Here is a 27136-nt window from a genome sequence, read left to right as displayed (position 1 = left end):
ATATGACAATATACAAAAGCGAATACTGAAAATAAATCTCATTTAATGTTAGATTCTCTTCCATTGTGTTTAATATCCAGTTCTAGTGTAACATTGGGACGCTGAGGTTAATGAGTAATAGTTCTAAGGACTTAGTGTTATTTTGATAAACCGTGGTAACTTTTCTCCTTACTTTTAGCTGACTTATTCATAACATTTTTTTATTTCCTTCGTGTGAGTTCAGTGGTTGACCATATGAAAAAATGTCAAGTAGGTTTATTATAAATTTCTGTATTTGCAGCGAAATATTGATATATCGATTGATATATATTTAATATAGATTTCTAAACATTTGTAACCACTTTTTCTATTTCAGAGATGGTGGATCAGTGGGGGCTACAAAAATGTGTGTGATGTGAGGGTCACATTATCAACAATCATGTCAGCATTTAGAATAAGTGTGAGTGTTTGTGTGTGTGTTACCATGTGATGGAGTGGAGCCCTGTTCAGGGTGTACCCCACCTAGAGCACAGTGAAAAAGTTGGAGCAGCAGCATTTCATTGGTTGAAATGATTGCATTTCAACCAATGAAATTGTTGTATTTTGTATATATATTTTTTTTATTGTTTTGTATTCTTATTATGCATTATCTGTGTTTTTGTTGTCATTCTGCATTTTTTGAGTCATTTTTTATGTTTCTGGGGTTTTTGTGTGTTTTTGTTGTAATTTTGTTTTTTTCCCTCACATTTTATATATTTTGTGTGTTTTTGAAGAAATTGTGTGTTTTTTCTCGCGAGGTATTTATTTTGGGGGCCACACTAAATACTGCCTGTGGCCTCAAGTTTTCCAAGTCTGGTTTATTCATCTCTTCTGTCAGTTCACATCCTGGTAGTAGGTGACCCTTAAACCCCAGTAGTTATTCATTGGTATCACATACTTACTAAATATCTGCTATTTATACGTAGAGAAAGTAAGTACAATGTGTTTTTCAGCTTTGCACTGTAACTGTTAACATCAAAGCTTTAATAGTGGCTGATAAATTATAGAATTCAGCAGCCAGTGTAACAGGTAGGCAGAGGTGTAAAAAGTACTGATAAATCTACTCAAGTACAAATAAAAGTTACTAGTTACTTTTGTTTATTGTTGGTAATAAATCTTGGTACGGGTCCCTTGTGTACAGTAATATAGATATAGAATAAGATATAAGAAATAGATATAAACATATAGAAACTTAAAAAAGTTAGAGACACAACTTCCTTTATTTTCCACAGACATCTGTAGAAAATAAAAGGTGTGTCAGAAAAAAAAAAAAAAGCAACTCAGTTACAGTAACGTGAGTAATTTGTTACTTCCACCTTTGCAGGTGGGCAGTAAAATGTATGTGTGTGTGTGTGTGTGTGTGTGTGTGTGTGTGTGTGAGAGAGAGACACACTGAGGTCCAGATGTAGCAGAACTTTGGATCAACGTGAGCTGGAGAAAAAGTTTTTGGGTTGAACCCAACAGGACAGTGGGAGGAGCTATGAGCACAGTCTGACTGTTGTTTTCTCTGTAGAGGAACACACTCCCACACACACACACACACACACACACAGTGGAACCATGGAGCTGTATGTGGATCTGTTTTCCCAGCCCTGTCGTTCAGTTTTCATGGTGGCTAAAGCTCTGGGAATTCCCTTTGAGCTGAAGAATGTGGAGCTGCTTGAAGGTATAGAATTATCTTTATATCGCTCATTGACTGATCAGCTTACACCACTGATTACTTACAGTTTACTGTAATCTTATTATAACTGTAATCATAGGACAGGACTGAGTGTATCAGTGTTTTTGTTTTGTTTCTGTTTGTTTTTTTTCACTTTGTCTACACATGATGTCAAAGGTCAACACTACAAAAAGACAGTAATGCATGTTATATTATTGTAGTTAAATAAATGAATGTATTTTATTGTATAACTGTGACATCACACCTAAGGAAGTGTAAGAAACACTTTATTATAGGGAGAAAATAAAAAGAGAGAGCAGTGTTACACCTGGGGGAGGGGAGAGGAACAGGGAAGAGGAAGTCAGGGTAGAACAATTGAAGGGATGGGTATCAGTGTTTTTCATCCTTGGGGGTCGGTCGGGTTGAAATCGGTCCCTGAAATGTCTAGTAGTTTGTTAAAAAAAAACGTAGGTAAAAAACAGATTAAAAGTATATTCTTAATTTAAAAGAAAAAATATAATAATAATCTTTTACAAATACAGATCACACACAATAAATATCAAATAGCTCTATGTTATACATAAACTTTATCAAATAAAATGCAGTATAAAAACATCTGAGGTGGTGCACAATCCTGGCTAGTCTGTACTTTAATAAATATGATATCAAAATGGGGTCACGACCCAAAAAAGGTTGTGAACCTGTTTTAAAGCTCTCCTGATCTACCACAGCTTTTATTCTGTAGAGAAACATGATGAACTCTTATTATATTCATGTGTGGAGAACATTCAGATCAGCCTGTTCGTCTACGTGTGTCACAAATGTCTTTATTTTATTTTATTTCACAATCAAGCAATAAAATAAATACATTTATTTATTTTCTGCAAGAATAAAACTGTAGTTATTGTAAGAGACGTATGTGTGAAAGAATGAAGTCTAAACTTACAGGTTCTGCTTTTAACAGTCATTCCTTTCCTAATAATCCCTCCTATCTCCTTTCCTATCCACTTTTCCTTAACCCTGTGGATGACATCACAGGGTTAAGGAAAGGTGTTAGGAAAAGGCCATCACGTTTGTTTTGACAATCAGACACACTTCCACTAGGTGATGTAATAATCTGACGCTGTGTAGGTCAGTGACGTCTGTCATGGTGAAAAAACTCCACATTTCCTAAAATAAACTAAAAGCTAATATTTAACACTTTCCACTGATATAATGTCATAAATCACAGGTTTTAATGTAGATCAAAGGAAAAGAGGTTACCATGGCTACGAGGAACTAAAGGTAAACTAAACAACGTCACAGTGAGAATGGTTGATCACACTCACCTTCTACTCACTAATATGAATTATGATTAATAAAACATCATGTGGATAAAAATGTCTCTGATCATTTTTCTAGAACCACAGACTGTCTGTTTTATGTCAGTTATAATCTGATTATATGTCTGTACTATATATAATATTAGGGTTTTAGATTATTTATTTAAAGTTGTTCATATTATTGCATTAGTAACTTACATGATCTCTGTTACCGTCAGCACTCGAGTGTGTGCGTCCCTTTAAATGTTGTTGCAGCAAGGAATTGTGGGTCATCATTATCTCGTCTCCTTTGGTAAAGGATGTATCAGTGTTTCCTAGACTAAAGGAAGTTATAAAGGAAGCATTGAGCCTCCTTTCCTGAGCTTAAAGAGAAGTTGGACACTCTTTATCATGGCCGCCACATAAAGAGTGGATAGGAAAGGAGATAGGAAAGGAGATAGGAGAGGAGATAGGAAAGGAGATAGGAAAGGAGATAGGAGAGGGAATATTAGGACGCAATCTTTCTTTCTTTCTTTCTTTCTTTTCTTTGTTTAAATGAATTCAACATCATGTAATAATGTGTTTCATGCGTCACAGGACAGCAGTACAGTGAGGACTTTGCTAAACTCAGCCTGGTGAAGAAGGTTCCTGTTATGAAGGATGGAAACTTTGTTCTGACTGAAAGGTAAAACAGTTCCTGCTCCATGTGGATCCTATAAAGGGATTAGGACGGACTTTAAAACAACGATTATATATATTATATATTATTATATATTAGGTTCATTAATCTTAAAAGAAAGAGCAGTGATTTAATAAACCTTAGGGTCCATTATGGTGTTACAATGTTACACTTTTACACTACCTACACTTTATTTTATTCAGATATTTTTAGAATAAACTTTTTGAGCTTTATAATCAAATGTTGATTTAATCCTCCACAGTTAATGTTAATGTTCTGTAGATACGATGGTTTATAAGGTATTTATTTCTTTAGTTTGATCTTTATGGGCCAGTAATAAGGAGCTGTGTGTGTTTGTAATGTAACTAAATAAATAAATCACAACCCAAGCACCATCCCCCACTGATATTATAATATGATTATTATTGCTCCTCTCCTCTGTTTGTGCTGTGCAGCGTTGCTATCCTCCAGTACATGGTGGAGAAATATTGTTCTACAGTAGCAGATCACTGGTATCCATCTGACCTGCAGCAGAGAGCACGTGTCATGAATATCTGTCATGGCAGCATCAGAACCCTCAGAGCCCACGGGTCCAGGATGTACCAGATGAGGGTGTGTGATGCTCACGGTGGGATGTGGGGAAAAAGGAAGAAATAACTGAGAAAATTATTAAGAAATATTCTTATTCCAAACAATGAGCACACACAGTATACTGTTATATTAAAACTGTTTCATTATTTCCTGTATTTTGACTTTTTACATTTGTTTTCATGCTGGTGATTAGTTTAATTTAGTTTTGAGATTTGATTGATTTATGAATTATGTTGCATTATAAATATGATGTTATTTTTCCTGTTAGTTCATTCAAACATGCACTGAATTTCCTTTTTGTTTTCTTTACGTTCTTGGCACAGATTTGTAAACAATGTTTGGTTATCCATCCATCCATCCATCCATCCATCCATCCATCCATCCATCCATCCATCCATCCATCATCCATCCATCCACCCATCCATCCATCCATCACCCATCCATCCATCCATCCATCCATCCATCCATCCATCCATCCATCCATCCATCCATCATCCATCCATCCATCCATCCACCCATCCATCCATCCATCCACCCATCCATCCATCCATCCACCCATCCATCCATCCACCCATCCATCCATCCATCCATCCATCCACCCATCCATCCATCCATCCACCCATCCATCCATCCATCCATCCATCCATCCACCCATCCATCCATCCATCCACCCAATTTTTGATGAAACATGATGTTACTTAATTCTGTTAGTTTACTAAATATGAATGAAATGTGTTATTTGTCAGGATTATTTGGGGGCAATGGGAGCAGGTGGGACTTGAAAGTTTAAAGTGAGAAATGAATAATGAATGAATATTTACAGTATGAAACACCTGATTGTCTGTGAGCAGGTTTTCTATCCCATCCTGATGGATGTTGAAGTCCCAGAGGAGAAGATGTCTGTGGCTGTAGAAGATCTGAACGAGTCTCTTTATCTGCTGGAGGAAAAGTTCCTCCAGAACAAGGCGTTCATCGTTGGTGACTCCATCTCTCTGGCTGATGTTGTGGCTTTAGCTGAGATCATGCAGGTAAACACCTTTATATGTTTTATATGTTTTTATAAAAATAAGTGTTTTTATATCTGTGTGGTCAACCACACAGATATAAAAACACTTATTTTTATAAATCACAATTTAAAAAGTGGAGAACGCCACTTTTTAAGCCCTATTTTTAGCATAAGCAAGCTTTATAAATGAGGCTTCTGATCTTTGAGTGATAAATAAATATACATTTCATTTTGGGGTAAATGTTGTCTTTGTGTAGAAAGACAATTATTATTTTATGTTTTTTTTTTTTTTTTTAACAGAGTTCATAGTGATTAGGGTTTGTTAATATTTCCAGATCATGTTTATTCACTGCCCATTACTTCAGAATAAACACAATTTAATCAATTTAATGAAAGTTAAAAATATGAATTTCCATATGTTTGATCAAATATAATGACAGAAATGACATTTATTCAGTAAACAAAAATAATCTTCCTAAATGTATGTGACTTCATAAATGTATTATGTGACTAACTATAAATATAAGTTAATGTAATATGATGTTTTCGTAGCCTGTTGGGAGTGGCCTGGATGTGTTTGAAGGACGTCCTAAACTAACAGCCTGGAAGGAACGAGTGAAGAAGGCAGTTGGTGAGAAGGTGTTTGATGAAGCCCATCAGAAGATCCTCAACATGGGGGGCATGGCCCAGAAGATGAAGAACAGCCCTGGGCTGGAGATGTTCAAGCCCAAGTTCAAGAAACTCTTTATCTAAAGAGGGGATTTATCAATCAGTCCATAATCAATCAGTCCATAATCAATAAACCTGTGATTATATTAGTTCACGTTTAACTAACTCTTCACACAAAAACTGTTTTTAAAGTTTGATCTTTAAGTTGAATTAACTTCTCACTATGAACTATGCTCTCATTGTATATGTGCAAAGAATGAAGCAAATATGAGATATGTTGTGTTACACAATCTAGTTTTTAATCCATTTAGTTATGTTTATTTTCATTAGTTATACATTAATACATGGGGGAGACTTGGCTGATTTTATTACATTTACACCCAGAATTTACTCAAATGTTTGAGTAAAGTGATTGCAGAATGTATTTCCTGCTTTGAATAAAACAATAAATGTATACAGTAAGTAGTGTGTGCAGAAAGGGATTTTAACTATATCAATGTGAGAAATGTTTATTTTTCTAAAATCCTCCAGTTTTTACCATCCTACAGAAATGGATGGGATTTTAAAGTGAAGAGTTGCTGATATGAAAAAAATAAAATAAAATTATATATATATATATATATATATATATATATATATAATGTATAGTTCATTTTAAATTATTATTTATTCATTTTATTTTTATGTATTTATTTTTGCTCAATTAAAAAACAATACTTAGTATTACAGAAATAAACATACAGTGCAGGATGAGGCAGAAATTATTTACTTTCTCAATTTTAAAGCATTATTTTGTCATATGAAAACACCAAACAGCAACTGTATTCTATACTTTCACTTTATCAAACATAATAATAATAATAATAATAATAATAATAATAATAATAATAATAATAATAATAATAATAATAATGCTCAAAGATGCTTTACAAGAATAAAGATGCAGTGCGTAAACAATAAAACGCTAGATAACTAGAATATAAATCTAGTTCAAATGAAATGCAGTATAACAATATGGTGGTTATTGTTACTAATACTGGCTACTCTGTGTTAGTAACGCAGAATAACAAACAAACTTTGGGTCACCATAAATGTGTGATATAAATGTATAAAAAGACTAGGACACTAAGGAGAGCTGCTTAATTAGCTTAAACAAAATGTTTAGCTGAATAATACTTGGTGCAGCCTTAGAGGAATAAACCACATAAATGATTTATTACAGGTCAGGAAACACATGTAAATAGATAACAACAGTAGATGTGTTGGCTGCATTGCTAACTACAGAATGCTATTGATCAGGAAGTGTAAAACAGGAGGGAACGAATCACTCACAGCCCAAACACAGACAGTGACATCACTGGGAGGAGGAGACATAAACACCATTTAACAAAACATGAAACAGGAACTAGAAAACAAAACTACACAGAATGAAATAAACCAGAACCCACAGAAAAACTCAAATAACACCAACAGGGACAAACATAATATTTAACATTGTTATCATCATTTCTCTTTTAATGAACTACTAGGGGTTTATACTATGAATCTAGATTAGATTAATCTACGTTAGCTAGCTAACCAAACATTCCCTCAGACATGAGCTGTACTACCATCGTCCATCACAACACGCTAATTTAAGCTAAGTGATTACAGCGTCGCTGTGAAAGGGGTGGAGACTGCAGCGTCTGACCAATCAATGAAGAGCCTATCAGACTGAGTGTCTTTACAATAAATGAAGAAACAGTTTATGATCTTAAATAAATATAATTAATATAAATCCATGATGACAGTGAAGAGCAACAGTGAATTAGTGCACTGCACCAGGAGGCGGAGCTTTTATACTGATCAGATCCACTTCATAACTTGGTCCTGACCAGGTTGATGAAGTTTAAAATTATAATAATTAAAATCCATAATTCAGACCAAAAACAACCTGTTGTTACAGAAAAAACAGTAATAATAGAACTCAGACAGGAAGCTGCTGATACTGTTAAACTCTACAGTTAAACTTTATTACATCACACACGTGTTTCTATTCATGTAGATCTATTTATCACACACTGGGATGAGAACACATTGTTTACTGTATGTTTGTGTTGATAATGTCAGCCCCAGAGTATTAATGAATGAATCAATGAATGAATGAATGAATGAATGAATGTCTGTGCACACAGATCAACACACAGGCTTCATCAGCTGACTGTAGATCAGTCTATCAGATATTAATCTATATCTTTCCTAAATGATGTCATCAGTAAATGAAAGGATTCATTTATAATAATAATCTTCTTTATAAACTCATCTGTCAGATCTGCACCAACCAGGATCATCTATCAATGGGCAGGTCGTTTTCTAAGAGATCTGATTGGTCAGGAGGCGGGGCTTTAGGACTTGTTAACATCTAAGGCAGAGCCAAACCTGGTCATGACCAGGTTAGAGTCCAGCATTAGTTACCATAGTGATTAAGCTCCAGCCAGCTTTGTAGTCCAGCACACACTGATTAAATCCCAGAAGATAAGAGCTAATCTAGATTTATAGCATAGACTGACTCAGCAAACCCCTGTGGTTCAGTGGAACCCAGGTTGAGAACCAGTGGTTTAAAGGGACATTAACTCAAAGTACACACTATAATACACAATGTAACCTTAGGAATAAGAAGCATTTTAAAAGCAGTAGATGAAATAAAAAGCTCTGGTGATGATTGACATGTTTAATAAACTGGGACATTAAGCTCTACTCTATGAATGAATGTTTTTTACTGTAGGTTCATCTCATGGTTCCAATGGAAGCGTAGACTTCCCTGTTTTAAGGTGTTTATAATAAGATAGATATTCAACATCTAAATGTTTGGCTCACCACTATTTTCAAAGTCCCAGTTCTTCATTCCTGTTATTAACAACAATCTGTCCATGTGACGTTCCTGGTATTCTTAGGAAAATCATAAAGTTCAAGGAATTTTATTACACCTAACTATGTACGGAATGTCAGATTCAGATGTTACATCATCAATACAGGAGTGATGAGTGTTAAAGCAGCAGTATAGGTCTACATGTACATTATCTTCAGTTACATTCTACAGTATATGTTTATACACTATAGCAGTCATGCAGAAAGTATTTCAAATGGAGAAAAACACTATTTGCAAATATATCATTCCTCTTCCCTTATATATATATATATATATATATATATATATATATATATATATATATATATATATATATATATATATATATATATATATATATGTGTGTGTGTGTGTGAAAAACCTACATCTGATCATTATGCATGATCTTACATACTGTAAATCTTTACATTAAAAAATGGAGGTTTTTTTCAACACTGTAATCAGTTTGAAGATGAACCAACGTATCCCTAAAGTACTGAAAAATTGAAACAATGTTGTTTATTTCTTGTTTGATTATTTACTTTATTATTATACAACTATATATGCACATATGTTATTTTTTGATACTGTATACATTTTTTAAAAATTGGAACTGAAAGATGTAATGTCATTATATTTGGATATCTGTTCACAATAAAAAAATGATATATATATATAAAGGAAATATACTATATCACACAGAAAAACTAAAACATTTCCATAAATGATGAAATGTTGTCACAGACTTACAGTGTCGTTGGTTGAACGTGTGAACAGAATATATAATATATATTTCTGCAGAGGGTGATGGTGAAAACAAGACGTTTTTTGTAAATGCTACAAGTGACCATTTCTTCCTGGTTTCTTTGTGTGTTGTTGTCCAGATAAACAGGATGTGCTGAGCTGTAATAAATGAGTGTTTGTAAAGCATCACAGTCGCTGCTTTATCTCGTTCTGTTTCACTCCATCATTGTTCACTGTTTAAAGCTCAACCAAACTCACCAGTTTCTATGAAACAGTAACTAGCAAGGTTAAACACTACTTTAGGATGATTTTATTTAAAAAACATAAAAATGTAAAAGTTTTTAAATTCTAATAGATAACAGGGGACTGAACGTTAATATATACAATGAAAAACTCTTTGCACTGACATCAACATCTGTTTTTGCTTCACTAGGTTCTGGTGATTTGTAAATAAACTCCCTGATATCATGATTTAACACCTTTTTTAAAACAGCTTAGTGTAAATTCTGCCCCCAGAATGTCAGGGTGAATAATATTTCATCGCTATCGTCACAAATGCAACATTCCAAGATGCAAAACAAGACAATTGACATCAAATACTTTTAAGTGGTTTCATTTGTGTCAAAATCTGAAAGAGCTTTATTAATAAAACATTTTTTATTAGGACTTCCTATTTGTCTGGTTGCATCAGGTTTAATATTGAACATATTTTCTTTGTAGCATGTTAAAACATTAAAATAACTGTATTTCTGTTGTTGTGATCATCAGTAATTATTATATTATGATACATCTTAACCTCAGTACAATTACAGTTGATTGTTGCAAACATGGAACATTTTGAATGAAAACTTTAAAATTGATTTATGACAGCAGCTTATTGTAATATCAGATGATTAATCTAAACAGTGTTTTTCAACCTTGGGGTTGGGGCGTCATGTGAGGTCGGCTGGAATTAAAATGGGGTTGTCTGAAATGTCTAGTAATTGGTACAAAAAAAAAGTAGTTAAACATTTTTTAATAATTATTTTTGAAATACACACAAAATATAGCAAATAACTGTATCCTATATTAACCTTTCTCAAATATGAATGTAGTTCAAATAAAATGCATTGTGTGACTAATCCTAACTACTCTGTATTTGTAATATAATATAACAAACATGATCATAAAGTCATTGTAGAAAAAAAAACATATTTTGTTGGTAAATCTAATGATGGTTTAATGTATAAACTGTGATTTATTGATCCTTCCTCTATAATATAGTTGCTGACTCTGTTTATCTTTCATAATCAACATATTATAAAAACACATTCACCAGGAAAATAGTGAAAGAAAAAGAGTTGGTCAGAGATGAACAAACAAACAAACAAACAAACAAACAAACAAACAAACAAACAAACAAACAAACAAACAAACTCTCTCAAAGCCACGCCTCTCAGCAGCTGCACCACACACAGCCATCTCCCCCCACCCCACCCTACGCTCCCCACCCTACGCTCCCCACCCTACGCTCCCCACCCAGTCAGAGGACATGAGGACGTGTGTGAATCAGGACCACAGTCACCACAGTCAGGTATGTGTTCATCTCCTGTCTTTTTCCTTTTTATATCATTTGTCTTAAACATCTGCTCTATTTTTGCCTCTTGTTAATAAGCTAAACCAGGGCTCACTGATGTTTCTCAAACTGTGGTTACTCCACAGATACTGAATCATCTGAAGGGCTACCAGTTAGAAAAGCACTAATTCATTACTAAATGTTCACACTTTCATTTAATTAGAGGTTAATATAATAAGGAAGGCCATAGCATTAACTTAAACAAGTAGGAAATGTTTAAGTTTCAACATGAAACACTTCTAGTTTATGTAGTTTTATTTTCATTACAATTCATAGAAAATAATAATCTTCCTATTTCACAAGCTACAAACCAACAACTTTTAACTAATTATATAACATGTAACATTTGACAAATGTAACAATTATGTCATTTTATGAAAATCCACCCTTGCGTTTTTAAAAATATATCATATTATACTGTATATAACATACTGCAACACTTAAAAACATTTCTCACGTTTCATTAAAAATAAACATTTAGAGATTATAATTTAACATTAAAACATTATCATGTACAGCAATATTTAACTCTAATAAGTAACTTCTTATTTTTGAATCCTGGAAAGTAAATTTTGTTCTATATAAATATAGTTGAATTAAAACACTTCCATTATTCTTCAACAGTTAATGTGTGAAAAATACATGTTTTTCCACATTTTGAATTTATTTCAACTATTACAGTGTTTGTCAGAAATATGTTCTCATATAGTGGGAGGAGCTTAAGTACAGTTGTCAATTATGGCCAAATGAGTATGTGTTTGAAGGTTGGATGTACATAGAGGTGTACATACTGTACTCTGTGTTATAAAGTAAAATACAATAGTGTGTGATTTATCTGGTTTAATTCTATGGTACATGAATATGATAAATGTGTTTGTTATTTTACTCATGTTTATATTTTTTTCATTTTGGGGCATTTTTCTGTAATGTGTGTTTTTGGAGTCATTATGTTTTTTTTGTATCTTTCTGTTGTGTTTTTGTGCATTTTTTGTAAAATAATTGTTCTATTTCATAATATTTCATGAGATGTCTCACTATGAGATGCACATATTACAGGAGGTCTCAATCGTTCCACCCACACTGTCCCATAGCGGGTTTTACTCCAGGTATTTACAGTATAAACAGCGTTCTGCTCCAGAGAATAATAAGTTTTTAGGGGCGTTCTTGGCTAAATTGAGGGACAAATGGCCCGCGGCCCTCGCTCATTTTTGACATGAGCATTTATTTGGGCGACCGAGGCTCAGGTGGTAGTGGGTCGTCTTCTGACCGAGAGGTTGGGGGTTCGATCCCAGTACCTGACTATGTGTCGAAGTGTCCTTGGGCAAGACACTGAACCCTAAGTTGCTCCCAGTGGTCGACTAGCGCCTTGCATGGCAGTCCTGTCCCACTGGTGTGTGAATGAGCTGATATGTAAAGAGCTTTGAGACTGTTACAGTGGTGATAAAACTCTATATAAATCATGTCCATTTACCATTTCTATCGTGGGATCGTGGGATTGTGGTGAGAATGTTTTTGACGATATATTGTAAACGACGATATATCGCTGATATATCCGATATGTACAGAATGTACATGAGGTTTGCTTTCCGGGGGATATGCTATGAATACCATGTGACCCCTTCGACCTCTCACTGAGCCCGAGTGTGCTCGTGCGATGCACGAAGGCTGCAATAGCCCTGCTGAGGAGGCGGGGCATCCGCTTTGCCACCTGTTTGGATGATTGGCTGCTTTTGGCGCAATCTGAATCGGAGGCAACAGTAGACGCACGCATTCTGTTACGTCACTTATCTGATCTACGATTCGTGATAAATGTGGAAAAGAGCACGTTGTCCCCTACACATTGTCTTTCTGGGACTCAGTGCCTCTTACCGTGCTCCTGTCGGCGTAGCGGGTGGACACGTTCAGGGCGGGCCTCGTGTTGTTTCATGGCACACGGAGGGTGCTGGTTACGCCGGAGTGTGGGGGGTTAGGGTTTACCCATGGGGACCATTACGTCCAGGAAAGTGATCTCCACGGACACCAGCCTGACGGGTCGGGGTGGAGTGTGTGAGGCCAGGTGTCAGCGGCGTTCCTCTCGCTGATCCACTTCCTCCCGTCTCTCGGGCGACATCATGTCCTGGTGAGGACGGACAGTACCACGGTGGTGAAATTAAATTTTGACACAAGTACAAAATTGTTTGAAACACGATTTATTAAATGTTCTTTTTTAAACTTGTGAGAACAGGTAAATGGTAACTGTGACTCAAGCACCAAGACAAGAACAAGTGGTATTTATCAAAGTGTCAAATTACATTTTTCTAAAAAGTTTAACTTTTGCTTCTACAGCAGATTGTGATTCTGTTAAGTTGTTAAATTCTTTATAAAAACTAACCACTGTTAGGGACAAATGTCACCATGTCTATCAGAGATCAGCTCCACCTGTAGAGGTGAACTGGACTAAATAAAGAGGGGTTTCACTCTCAGTTCAGACGCTGTAGGGAATGGAACTCAGAAGGTTCTGCACCATGTGATGACCTTTAAACATTGAGTGAATGTGAACGGTACTTCTTTGGAACGAACACCTCCCTTTTACTTCTAGTTCTGTGGCTTCCACCTAATGATTATTTTATTATTGTTATGATATATTCAGTGCGTGCTAGTGGAGACCAATGTGCAGTTTTTTTTTAGCTTCACCCGTAGATTATTTTGTTGTTCTGAGAAGGTGAAACATAATTAACCACATCATCTATCAGTATGTTTGTTCAGCATGTTTTATGAAACTAAATGCATTGAGGAGTGAGGTAGTTTAAAAAGGTCTGGTGGTGCGTTCACTGACGCCTAGCTTACATGCTATGCAGACTGGCACAATTAAAGGCTTTTTTAGTTAAAATAAACTTAACAAAAAAAAAAAATCAAAACATTTTTGGATTGATTTGATAATCTCGTGTGAAATACTGCAATATCTATCAATGAGTTTTTTCTTACACTCTTACGGCGTACTGTTATTTAATATAACACTACACTACAAAGATGGTAAAGCTGAAACACCTTCTGTGACATAAAAACTTCTACTCTTATGATTGGTTGAGTACAATATATAGTGTGTGAATCAAAGACACATTTATTACAACCTCTGGTCAGTCCAGAAGTACATGTGAAACATTTTTACTAACACATTTACATAATTACATAAAGAGCTGATATGTGTACATGTATATATAATATATCACAGTCAGGTGGTTCTGTAGATAACTATGTAAAGATGCTAAAGCAATCATTCCTTTTTTGTTTTGCGTCTATAAAATATCATCTGCCAGAGAAGCTTTAAAGCATAAAAAGAAACTGTAATGACAAATAAAACAAGTGTGAGCAGAAACAGAAGCACATCTATTGAGTAGTACTGGATCATAGACATTTTATATGATTCTGTCCGTAGATGTGCTGCTCCTTTGTGTCTCATTACAAACTCAATCCAGAACACAGCGTGGTCCAATGGTTTCATTGGTTGGTCTCTGTGCAGACTGGACAGTTCCTTCATCTTCTCCCTATAGGACGGTTCATGAAGAACCTCCTTCAGGGCCTCTAAGAAGATATCTGTGTTCACGGTTGAAATGTCCAAAACCTTGGCCACGCCTCTTGCTTTCATCCTGGAGAAGTTATCGGCTTGGTCAAACATGAGAGGCAGACCGACCAATGGGATGCCATGGTAAACTGCTTCCTGTATTCCATTGGTTCCACCATGTGCCACAAACAATCTGGTCTTAGGGTGACCCAGAAGGTCATTTTGGGGCAACCAATCCAAGATCAGTGTATTATTTCCAACAGTGGATGGTTTTTTGCCTTTGTGTCTCCAGATGACCTTCTGAGGGATTTGAGCAAATGCTGTTGCGATGTCTTCAGCGATGTCCTCAGGGAGCTTGTCAACCAGGGTTCCCAGTGTCATCACAACCAACCCATGTTCTCCAGAGCTCTGGACAAAAGCCTCCAGCTCTTCTGGCAGAGGTTTGGACGGTTTGCACTGAAACCCTGACATGTAGACCACGTTTGGCATCGTCGGTCGAGGGAATTCAAATGTGAAGTCAGTCCTCATCAGCCAGATGTCAGCGGCTTGAAAAAGCTCCATGTAATGCACGTCACTGCCAAAATAATGACGAACAAATGGTTTGTAGTTTGGGTCAGTTACATACCAAATTTGGAGTCTTGAGAAGAGATATATGAGGATGTTTTTGACCCGCTGGATGAACGTCATCTTATCAGTGAGCTCTCCCGTTGGTATGGGCACGTATGAAAGTGGTGATGGAGCAATAGATAGATGACCCTCACCTTGAACAGTCCATCGAACATTTAAAACTAGGGGTAAACCCAAACGGTGAGCCATTAGCACCCCTCCCCCAATGGCCGGGTCGGTCAGGACTAAATCATAGTTAGCATTACGAAGGCTCAGCATTAGTTGGGTATCTTCAAACATCTCACCCACCATCTTTAAAAGCTGTTTATGCATTTGGAAAAACTGCTCCATAAGGTCATACTCCAGAGAAATGCGAGTCCAGAGTGAAGCTCCCTGTCGTTTCATGTTCACTGTGCTTGTTACAAAAGAGCCAAATAACTTTTCATCAAAGCCAGAGGAAGAGTTAATGGTGATAGTGTTGTAGTGAGGTGAGCTAGCCTTGATGTACCACGTGTCAATTGGCCTCAGCACGGTGATCTCATGACCTCTGGAGTGAAGCTCTTCAATGATGACCTTCATGTTAACCCAATGGCTTCCATCCACAGGAAAAACAAGGACCTTTCCTCCCAGTGCCAGGGATGTAAAACAAAGTAACACACCAAGTGTTACAAAGGCCTGGTGGAACATTTCTGATCAGTTCTCTGCAAAGACAAAAACAAAGAACAGATGTTAGACCTTCACAGATTCATAAATGATTTTTAACCTCTGTAAACAATTCAAATTTTGCATGATTAGTCTGTGCATGTTAATTAAGGCCTAGGCCTGGGTTAGGGTTAATCCTAATCCTAAATCTCAAATGATGACTCTGAGAAAATGATACTTTTATTATGGGTTTTTATCCTTAATTTGGTCAGTATATACAGTATAGAGGTAGAAAGTATTTGCCCCTTCCTCATTCCTGATTTTTTGCACATTTATCACACTTAAATGTTTCAGATTATCAAACCAATCTTAATGTCTCGTGAAGACAACTCAACAAAACAAAATGCAGTTTCTAAATGATCTAAATGACCAAACCTATCTGCCCAGAATGGTTTTAACTCAGACATATTTGAGGGTTTTTGAGCATGAACTGTCTATTTACGTCATATTACAGCTTCTCCATTGGAGAGAATTCTAGACTTTGACCTGGTCACATTACGTCAGAGGTGGATTTGCTGCTATGTGTTGATTCATTGTCCTGCTGAACAACCACAGAGAGCTTTGAGGCACCTTCTGGATTTTCTGGTAGACAGAACAATTCATTGTTTTATTAATCACAGCAAGTCGCCCAGGTCTTCAAGCAGTGAAGCAGCCCCAGACAATAACTCTACCACCACCATGCTTGACTGTTTATATGATCTGTTATTTTTACTCCAGATGTAACGAGTCTCTCAACGTCAAAGGTTACATTTTTGTCTCAATGGTCCACAGAATATTTCCCAAAAAGTCTTGTTGATCATCATCATGTTCCTTGGCCTTTGTGTTATTTTTAGTCAGCACTAGTGTTGAGCTGGATACTTGGCTGAAACGAGTATCTAGTACGGATAAAGTAATTTAGCTGAGTACGAGTTATTTACAAGTAAAATGAGTCAAAATCTGTGCTTGGATTGAATGAAATCCTCATTACACTGACTGTGTCAGTATTCTGTAGGCTAATCAGAGTGACCCCCCCCCCCACACACACACACCCACACACACACACCACCCACACACACACACACACACACACACACACCCACACACACCCCACCACACCCACACACACCCACACACATCCCACACACACACCACCCACACACACACACACACACCCACCACACACACACACACACACCACCCACACACACACACACACTCCCCCTACACACACACACACACACATACACACACACACACACACACACACACACACACACACACACACACACACACACACACACACACACACACCCATACACACACCCACACACACACACACACAACACCACACACACACACACACCACAACAAACACACACACACACACACACACACACACACACACAACACACCCACACCCACACACATACACACACACCACACACACATACATCACACACAGCACACACACACACACACACAGCACCCACACACACACACACCACACACACACACACACACATACCATACACACACACACACACACACAGCCCACACAACACACACACACACACACACACACACACACACACCCACACACACACACACACACACACACACACACACACACACACACACACACACACCACACACCACACACACACACACACACACACACACACACACACACAACACACACACACACACAATACACACACCCACACACACACACACACACACACACACACACCCCACACACACACACACACACACAACCCACACACACACACACACACCCAACAACCACACACACACACACACGACACACACACACACACAAACACGCCACACACACACACACACGCACACATACACACACACACACACACACACACACATCCCCCACACACACACACAACACAAACACACAACCACAACACCACACACACACACACACATACTACACACACACACACAAGCACCACACACACACATACATTACAACACACACAGCACACACACACACACACCACACCACACACAACACACACCACACCACACACACACACACACACCCACACACACACACACACACACACACACACACACACACACACACACACACACTTACTTTGTCCTGATTGATTGATTTTAATATTTTCCCACACTCATAAATTTCAGTCACTTTTTTTCTCATTTGTTGCCTTGTCGTCTTTTCTTGTGATTTCTTGATTAACAGTCATAATGACCATAGTTACATGGGAGCTTTAATTCCTCTTTAACCTGACTTTGTAAACACTTCATTCCTAATGCTAATTTAATTCCAAATTAATTAATTCCTCTTTTTGTAAACAGTTAAAACTTAATTCTGCTTTAAGTTCATTCCAGTTGTTCTGCACATGTGCAACTTATGGCGATGACGCACTGGGTGATGACATAGCAGAATTAAATAAAGCTGAATAAACGGTTTTCCATGTAAACCTCAGTTCGGGAATTAGTTTCCATGTAAACACAAAGCAGAACACTTTCATTACGAATGATTTAACTCAGAATAACTCATTCTGAATTAAACATCATGTAACTGTGGCCGATGGTCATCAGTCCTGGGTGTGGCCAGTGGAACTGTTCTCATATTTACCAAGACACGGCTCATATTTGAACAATGGTTCAGATAGGTTTGGATTTTTCTCCTAATAAATAAATAAATGATTTGATATATTTAAACGTCCTAATGTTCATCGTCTAAAAATTATGAAATTGCAAGAAGACCAGTTTATTTTCAATGCACAGAAACACTTTACATTAATAAGCATTAATAAGGTGTTAAATTATGACACCTTTGGAGCTATGTTGGCATTTTCTGGGTTAGATGGAGGGATCTAGTGGGGGTAGTGATATAAATGAAGGGTTAGCGTAACAAACAGCACTTAATGACAATTCATTCATGTTAATGACAGATGTTATGTAATGATGACAGCGTAATGTCAGCTTTTATGTATAAAACTTTAAAGTGTTACTGAAGCTGGATGAAAATATTAAGCATTTGTGGACACTTGCAATTAGGATTATATTGATATGATTACTGATATTACTGATTACTGATTACTGATATTACTGATTACTGATATTACTGATTACTGATATTACTGATTACTGATTACTGATATTACTGATTACTGATTACTGATTACTGATTACTGATATTACTGATTACTGATTACTGATTACTGATTACTGATATTACTGATTACTGATTACTGATATTACTGATTACTGATATTACTGATTACTGATATTACTGATTACTGATTACTGATATTACTGATTACTGATATTACTGATTACTGATTACTGATTACTGATTACTGATTAGTCCAAACGCATTAAACACTGAACTTCCACAGACATTATGACCCAGAGCTATTATCAAACCCATAGAAATAACATCAGAAGTGCAAAGAAAAGAATGAAAACCCAAACCATGAGAACAGACTGAAGAATTACATAATGTTGGATCAAATTACTGAGAAACAATTGCTGATAGATTCCAGCTGAAGCTCTGTGCGTTTCCTGAACGTTCTCTCTGGTCTGACATTGAGTTGTTTAAATGTTTCTCTTGTGTGTGGTTGATAGTTTATAAAAACTACACACATTATTCTCTCCTTTTTAACATATATTGAGCTTAACCTTTGCTTTAAGCATGAGTATAAAATAAACTTATTTTCATATTTCAGTGAAGTAGAAACATCTGGGTGATTCAGAATTCCTTTATTAATCCCAGGGGAAATTGTTTATGTTCCATCTGTTATTACTCAGGTCTACAGTACCACATGTTTAAACATGTGGGAACCTGGAGGAAACCAGTGAAAAACACCAAACATTTCTATCTTAATAATCATTTAACTAACATATTCAAATAGCATAGCCAGCTGATCAAAGTGATTCAAACTTACCTGGAGTTCTCCAGTGAAGCGACGTCCTGTTTAAGTTGAACTTTGATGTTTGTTGCACTTCTTAAAGGAGTGAATGTGAATGTTTGCCACTCAGCAGCAGCTCTGCAGTTAGTGAACACTGAGGAAACAGGACCAGAGCTCAGAGCATGTGCTCTTTACAGCGGGAGAAGCTGATTGGTTAAGGTAGAGCTTCTACTCACATGACCTAAGGCTACCTGTGGACCTGGACCAGGTTTAACTATGGTCACACATGGAACCACATGTTGATTTTAAAGCTCTTTCATGGTCATCAATGGCTACTATTCAATGACATTGGTTCATTGTGTAGTTTCTTACAAAAGTTCAGATTAATGTGCATTTATTTATGTAGTGCAGGGGTGTCAAACTCATTTTAGTTCAGGGACCAAATATAAAGTAGTTTGATATTAAGTGGGTCACAGATTACAGTATAAATGATACATAAAGTATGATTTTTTGGGCTAAATCTGGTCATTTGTCTTAACCTCAAATTTAGCCCCAATATAGACGTTGAAATGTAGCTGTCATTGGAATGTCCAACGTAGTCCAATTTTAGCCCAAATAGTCGTAGAAATGTCGGCGCTATTGGTCTGTCTAACTACTTCTAAATGTTTCCCTAATATAGTTGTTGAACTTGGGTTGTTACTGAACCGTCAAACATGGTCCAGATTTAGATTAAAAATAGGACTTCTCATTTAGGAGATACAGTAAGTAGCTCAACAATTTTAACTCTTTTATTTGAGCAAATTTGGACCAAATTAGCCAAAAAATAAGAAGAAAATGTATTGTAACAACTTCAAACCTAACAGCCTACAAACATAAACCAAAAATGTATTAATTAATTAACAAAAATCAAGACAGTTTTTAATTTTTCTACCATATTATGATGTTTAGATGTGAGCAAAACATCTTTTTAACCATCTTTTGTTGGTGGGAGATGTCCCTGCACGATTGTCTCTTTTAAATTTCAGTGATTTTGTTACTAATCTTTATTTAATATCAGGAAAATTCATTCCTTTGAGTCATTTAAGATTTAAAAGGACAGCAGTCATGTGATAAAAGCGTGGGAAAATTGTGATTCTCCAAACATTGTGGAGTTTGATTGAATTAGAAGGACTGAGATATCGACAGCTGAATTATTTAGTAATTTACACAATAATTCATGTCTTTTCTGTCTTGTTTTACTTTCTCCAGTGGGCTGAACTGGATGGTCTAAAGCAGCGATTCTCAACTGGTGGGTCGCAGACAGCTGGTCAAAAATAAATAAATACTTAATGTCTCTCATGTTGAACTTGTCTTTTATTTTGAAAGACACTTTTGACAGGCATGCTGTGAAATGCATGTTGCACAGATAAATATATATATTTATGTTTTAGAAAGATTAGATATGTGTTCTCAACAGATATTTTTGAAAAACTAAATTTGGTCGGTTGAATTCTAAAAATAATAGTAGATTAATGTGAACCCAGGGTGAGAACCTCTGGTCTAGAGGGCCAGATTTGGCCCCCGGGCCTTGAGTTTGACACATGTAATCTAGAGACTGACCCATACAGAGCTGATGCTAACAGGCTAATCAGCTAAACCATATTTCTCATCTCCAGAACCACGGTCCAGAAGCTTCTGAATCATCCACTATGACGTCGTCTCCGTCCTTCTCCACACACTCAGACCCTATAGACCCCCAACCCTCCCCCAGTAGATCTCCATCCTATCTGGACCCGTTCCTGTCAGAAGCAGATGAAAGCTGCTACACAGAAGTGTACCCCAGTATTCACAGCTATGTGGAGAGACTTCACACACACCAACAGTCCATCAGTGTGGACTCACTGACCACTAACGTGTGTTTATCACCACTGGTTCAGACTGTGTCTGCTTTCAAACCAACAACCTACCACTCAGCACTAATGCCCTGGGAGAACAAGCCTCTAGAGATTAGCATCTTACAACGAGTTAAAGATCTGCTGGATGAAGTGGACCCCAGAACAGCAGCCAAACACATCACTAAAGCTGACTGTAAGGTACACTAAATAATCTCTGACATTACAGTTCTTTAGATGTTTCTTTGAATAAACTCACAGACAAAGTGAGATTTTCACCAATAATGTCTCTGTGGTCCACAGGTGGCCAGAATACTGGAGGTTAGTCCAGAGGAGCAAAGCATGATGGGAGTTAGTTCAGGAATGGAACTGCTTACTTTGCCCCATGGTCATCAACTGAGACAGAACCTTCTAGAAAGGTGAGCATTGATCAATGGGATGATGTGGGTCCACGTGGTCACAAGTTTAAACGGGATGTGACAGATCCACAGGTAAGAAGTGGTGATGGGAGGAGATTGGACTGTTGGAGTGTGGGTGGAGTGAGTTCATGTTCTGGGGGAGGAGTAACAGACAGGAAGTGGATGCAAATGTACGGTGTATGATATGGATTTTGGTATGGTCAGATGACAGGAAGTTATTACATTTGTCTGTAGTGTATGTAAAGGTTATAAATATGGAGAATAGTGTACGGGGGTTTGAAGAACTGTGGATGATATGAAAGTAGAAATTGGACCAGGAAGTTTTGAGGGCGGAGTTATAAATGGTTGTAGCGTGGGCGTAGACTATTTTAAAACACTCCTGTACATTAAAATACAGCTGCTGTTTCCTTTTGTGTCATCACATAAAACTGATACAGCCGTGCAAAAATAAATAAAAAAATAAGTAAATAAATGAATGATGTTTATACAGTACATGCTCACTTCCACCTGGTCGGGTAAACATCTCTAGTTTAAAGTTTATTAAACATATTTTGTTGGTTCTGTCCCATAACTAACTAACATATTATGTAATATGTCAGTGATGAATAGATCCATGTTGAAAGTTCATACACTGATGTAGAAACATAGAGAACAGCTTTATATTTAACTTGGTTTATCATTTTATTGTTACTGCTTCAATAGTCAGATTTAGCATTAGTTTAAATTAGGTAAACAATATCACATTTTAAAACTAGTGGATAGTTTTACAGTATATGTTCTATATTCCACTATTGTGCCGATATTTTAAAAATTGATAATAATTATTTGTGTCTTTGAAAACGTTCTCACTTCTCAACCTGTTCATAACGGCTTTTTGAATAGTAGTGAATATATAATTATAATAATAATCTTTGTAGTGTGATAATGCTAAACCTATCACCCTGATGTCATCCTGTAGGTTTGAAACCATGTCTATTCTTCTGGCTGTTCACCTGCTGGGATCCACTGGATCACATGAGGAGAGAGCGTCTGTGCTTCATAAAATCATTCAGATTGCTGCTGAACTAAAGAGCAACATGGGAAACATGTTTGGTTTTGCTGCTGTGATGAGAGCTTTGGATCTGCCTCAGGTATAATAACTAATAACTAATAATTGATCTGTGCTCAAACAGATATTAGCATTCTGACCTCTCACTAATCACTAATATCAAAGTTTGTCAGGTACGAAGGTAACAACACACACAGGGAAACACCTCCATCAATACATGATTTATGTGATTTTAATGTTTCATTTCCAGCAAATTACAAATGCAATAATACAAGAAACAATTTTACAATAAACAAAAGTTTTGATGCAGAAAAAAGAAGAAAAAATCAAAACAATGATTACATTAATTACTGGAGTGGTGGAAGTATCACAATATTACTCCCGCCCCTTTTCCTACATTACAGTAAACAAATAATCTCATTTTAAGCAAACTGTTTTCTAACCATTGCTGCTGTTAATACATTTATTTTGTCTCATATTTAAATGACAATGCCAGCCTCACAAGTTATATATATATGTATGTATGTACACAGTAAAGTGGGGACACATGTTCTTACCTGTACTGTGACCTCTTTATCTGTTGAATCATTGACCAGAGAACACATGCTAACGTTTGTCCTAAAGTTTTACAGTGAGTGGGTTAGAAGTCAATGTTAAAGTTTGACTTCACAGTTTATGACACTTGACCTCAATTTCAAAGATAAGTGTGTGTGTGTGTGTGTGCGTGTGTGTGTGTGTGTGTGTGTGTGTGTGTGTGTGTGCGTGTGTGTGTTAATGGTTCATAGCTCCGACACAGACTTTTATCTGTAGTTCATCAAGTGGCTGGAGACTAGATCAGTGGTTCTCAACCTTGGGGTCAGGACCCCATTTGGAAACGCAAGACACGAGGAGAGGGTCACCAGATGTCATCAAGAAACTAAGAATATATTTTGAACAATTTATTTTTTATACCATTTTTTTGCATCTACACCAAACTCACCAAATTTGAACCTATATTTCCATCACTTTTTCTTACCATGTTTTTGTTCCTTTTAATGTATTTTTGCTACATGACTTCCATCACATTTCAGAGCCTTTTCTTCACATGTTCAGCACTTATAAACCCTTTCTACCACTTTTCCACCTAATGTCACATATACTGACACATTATTGTCACTTTTAACCTCTTTTCACCAAATTTCATGATTATTTTTTTGCCAATTTAACCACAGTCACCATTTGTCATGTCTGTTATTTTCCATTTTAAATTGATTGCTCCAATATTGACAGTTTGAACACTTTTTTTTTTTTTTTTTTTACCACTTTTAACCAATTTCTGTGGTTTTTAAAATCTCATTTCACCACCTTTTCCACTATTTTTGGTCACTTTGAACCATTTTATTAGTGATTAAAACCAGGATTTTCATCTTTAAGATGAATATAATAATAATAATAAACGTTCCTGGATAACAGTGGATATTATTCAGATGAATAAATAAATGTGGTTATCACAGATTCATAGAACAATGGACCATCATTTTACTGACTTTATGGATGGACCCCAAAAATCTCTCCTTTATTCCCCCTTATAGATGGTCCTGTCTCCACATGACTGTTCTTCAATGTTCATGTCTGTGTTCAACCACCTTCAGCTACAGTGGGGGTCGCCTCTATGGGACCTTTATTTTGAAAAGGTTGAGAACCCCTGGATGAGATGACTACCTGATGCATTGCCACTCTGTAATGAATGTGTGTCTCTCAGGTGTCACGTTTGAAGCAGACCTGGATGACTTTACGTCAGCGACACACAGAGGGGGCAGTTCTATATGAAACAACTCTCAGGCCATATATGAAGAGCATGAGTATTGGAAAAGGTAAAAGCATGATTCACTTTCTATCTGTGAAATAGATCCTCATATAGTTTAGTTAAAACTTTTTATTTAGCTTTTCTTTTCAGAGCCTATTTTTGTATTAATATTTGCTACAAACTTTTATTTTGACTAAACATCTTGTGACTTGTAGAAAGCTCGTCTCTGTCCAACACCACTGTTCCCCACGTTGTGCCTCTTCTAACTCTCCTGGAGACAAGCTCAGCAGTGGGTGAGGAGACGGAGATGGATGTAGAGATGGATGTAGAGATGGATGTAGAGATGGATGTAGAGATGGATGTGGTCATGTTCCACCTGGGGGCAGGGAGGACCATCGCTCAGTTAGGATGTATCTTTCAATCCAACGCTGAGAACAAACTACAAGGTGGGAGCCACAGCGAAATATGGAATTGTTATTAGATGATTACCACCTGATAATAAAATTCATCCTGTTCTCATGTAAAACATAATTGATTTGATAATCCTTAAATAAATACATAAATACATAAAAAGAGTTTGGACTCTTAAAATAATTTTGGGCAACTGTATTTATTTGTGACACAATGTGCATTAATAAACATTAACATGTAAATGTGCTGGATTGTTGCCACGGGCTACAGTCCCTGGCAGGTTGATGTTGTGGAAAAAAAGATTAAAGTTGAATCTTGATTTTATATATATATATATATATATAGTGAATTGACCCTCTTCAGCTTCTGTAGATTTGACTTTAATAGCAAATTTTTCATCATCATATTGTATTTTGAGTTTATTTTTGAAATTTCAACTTCAATCACAACATTATTTCAACTTTATTCTGCAAACTTCAAATGTAATCTTGACATTTTGACTTTATTCTTGATTTGCCATCAAAATTGGCCCTAATCCACTTCCATAAAAACATCAAAGGTAAAGTAAATGTAATTATATAGCACATTCCATACCAAAGGTCATTTAATGATAACGTTATTTGATATAACAGAAAGCATTGTGCTGGTCTAGTGGGACGTAAATAAAAGCTTCATTACTTATTAAACTACAAACTTCCAACGTGTTACGCGTTCCTTGTCAGGTGCATTGTGGGTATTGTAGTCCTTTGTGGCTCAAAGCTCGGTATCTGTGGTTTAAAAACTCCAAATGTGGCAGTGGTGAGAAGAACAGCTCAGGTTTTTTAATGTAAAGTAGAATTCTTTAGTTTTTTCCCTCAACATTCCTCTGTTGTTCCTACAAATAATGTACTTTAATGTTTCAGGTTTCCAGGAGGATCCAGAAGTCCTGGAGCTTTTCCTCACAGACTTCCAGATGAGGTTACTGTGGGGTTATAAAGGCGCTGAGAAGAACCAAGCTCAGCGCTATGCTAAATATAACCAGGTTCTAAATGCTCTGTCCAACAAACTGGAGCCTGCTACTGGTTCCCATTGATCCTCTGCTACAGTAGTTTGGTTTATCCAGCAGTAGCTGTGACTGCTCACCAGTAGGTGGTGCTGGGCCACTGCTGACCACCTGAACCACGACCACCAAATTAATCTGGACCAGCACCAGCGAGACCCACCAAGGCACAGAAACTAAGTGTAAGAGGAGCAGGATCAGACAGTCCTTTATACCCAATTATCCTAATTTGTTGTTAGCATTGGTTTCTATAACATCTTATTTTGTGCAGTGCCTTTTTCGTTTTGGATATAACGAAAACATTTTTACATCCTTTTCTTTTACAGTTTTTCTTCACATTTTGTTGAGACTATTATATTTTTTGAGTGCAAATAATTTTTTGAATTAAAATTGAAATACAAACAGGATCGGTCTGTGTTGCATTCAATTTTACAGGGAATTCTGAGTGCTACACCACTAGGAGTTTTTAAAGATATGGCTTTATTCTCATAAAACTACGACTATATTACGACTTTAATTCAAAACAATTATGACTTTATTATCATAGAATTATGATGACTTTGATAAAATTAAGAGTTTATCATAGAATTTTAAAAAAATTCTTGAAATATTACGACTTAATTCTGATAAAATTATGACTTTATCAC

At 36.5% G+C, this 27136-nt stretch overlaps 2 protein-coding genes, 1 long non-coding RNA gene and 1 pseudogene across 3 annotated transcripts; 3 read left to right on the top strand and 1 right to left on the bottom strand.

Annotated features, from left to right (window-relative positions):
• Positions 1–1541: 1541 nt before the first annotated feature.
• LOC114469777 (glutathione S-transferase theta-1-like) lies at positions 1542–6386 on the top strand. The gene is made up of 5 exons (XM_028457579.1): positions 1542–1684; positions 3577–3664; positions 4114–4270; positions 5101–5277; positions 5808–6386. Exons 1-5 carry the CDS (start codon positions 1579–1581, stop codon positions 6006–6008), a joined length of 729 nt encoding a protein of 242 aa, XP_028313380.1. The 5' UTR covers positions 1542–1578; the 3' UTR covers positions 6009–6386.
• A 4695-nt stretch (positions 6387–11081) lies between these two features.
• LOC114469975 (uncharacterized) lies at positions 11082–21761 on the top strand. The gene is made up of 3 exons (XR_003674815.1): positions 11082–11128; positions 21164–21203; positions 21571–21761. It is a non-coding gene; the product is annotated as an uncharacterized LOC114469975 (long non-coding RNA).
• LOC114469974 (UDP-glucuronosyltransferase 2C1 pseudogene) lies at positions 14424–20089 on the bottom strand (annotated as a pseudogene).
• A 55-nt stretch (positions 21762–21816) lies between the features above and the next one.
• On the top strand, positions 21817–26652 carry LOC114470136 (SH2 domain-containing protein 3C-like; the record flags this gene model as incomplete). The annotated part of the gene is made up of 6 exons (XM_028458147.1): positions 21817–21987; positions 22090–22205; positions 23164–23335; positions 24995–25106; positions 25255–25485; positions 26353–26652. Coding segments are annotated over 6 exons (972 nt in total), but the record flags the coding sequence as incomplete, so codon positions are not given.
• Positions 26653–27136: the final 484 nt, after the last annotated feature.

This window comes from Gouania willdenowi, chromosome 9 (genome assembly GCF_900634775.1).
Source record: "Gouania willdenowi chromosome 9, fGouWil2.1, whole genome shotgun sequence".
In the NCBI taxonomy this organism is placed as follows: Eukaryota; Metazoa; Chordata; class Actinopteri; order Blenniiformes; family Gobiesocidae; genus Gouania; species Gouania willdenowi.
The sequence above is the reverse complement of the archived record's forward strand: the minus strand, read 5'-3'. Positions and strand labels throughout refer to the sequence as shown.

Excerpts from the sequence above, each read along its gene's own strand:
- LOC114469777 (XM_028457579.1), top strand. The coding sequence starts at position 1,579 with ATGGAGCTGTATGTGGATCTGTTTTCCCAGCCCTGTCGTTCAGTTTTC. Across the intron at positions 1,685-3,576 it reads GAATGTGGAGCTGCTTGAAG|GACAGCAGTACAGTGAGGAC; the intron begins GTATAGAATTAT and ends CATGCGTCACAG. Across the intron at positions 5,278-5,807 it reads CTTTAGCTGAGATCATGCAG|CCTGTTGGGAGTGGCCTGGA; the intron begins GTAAACACCTTT and ends ATGTTTTCGTAG.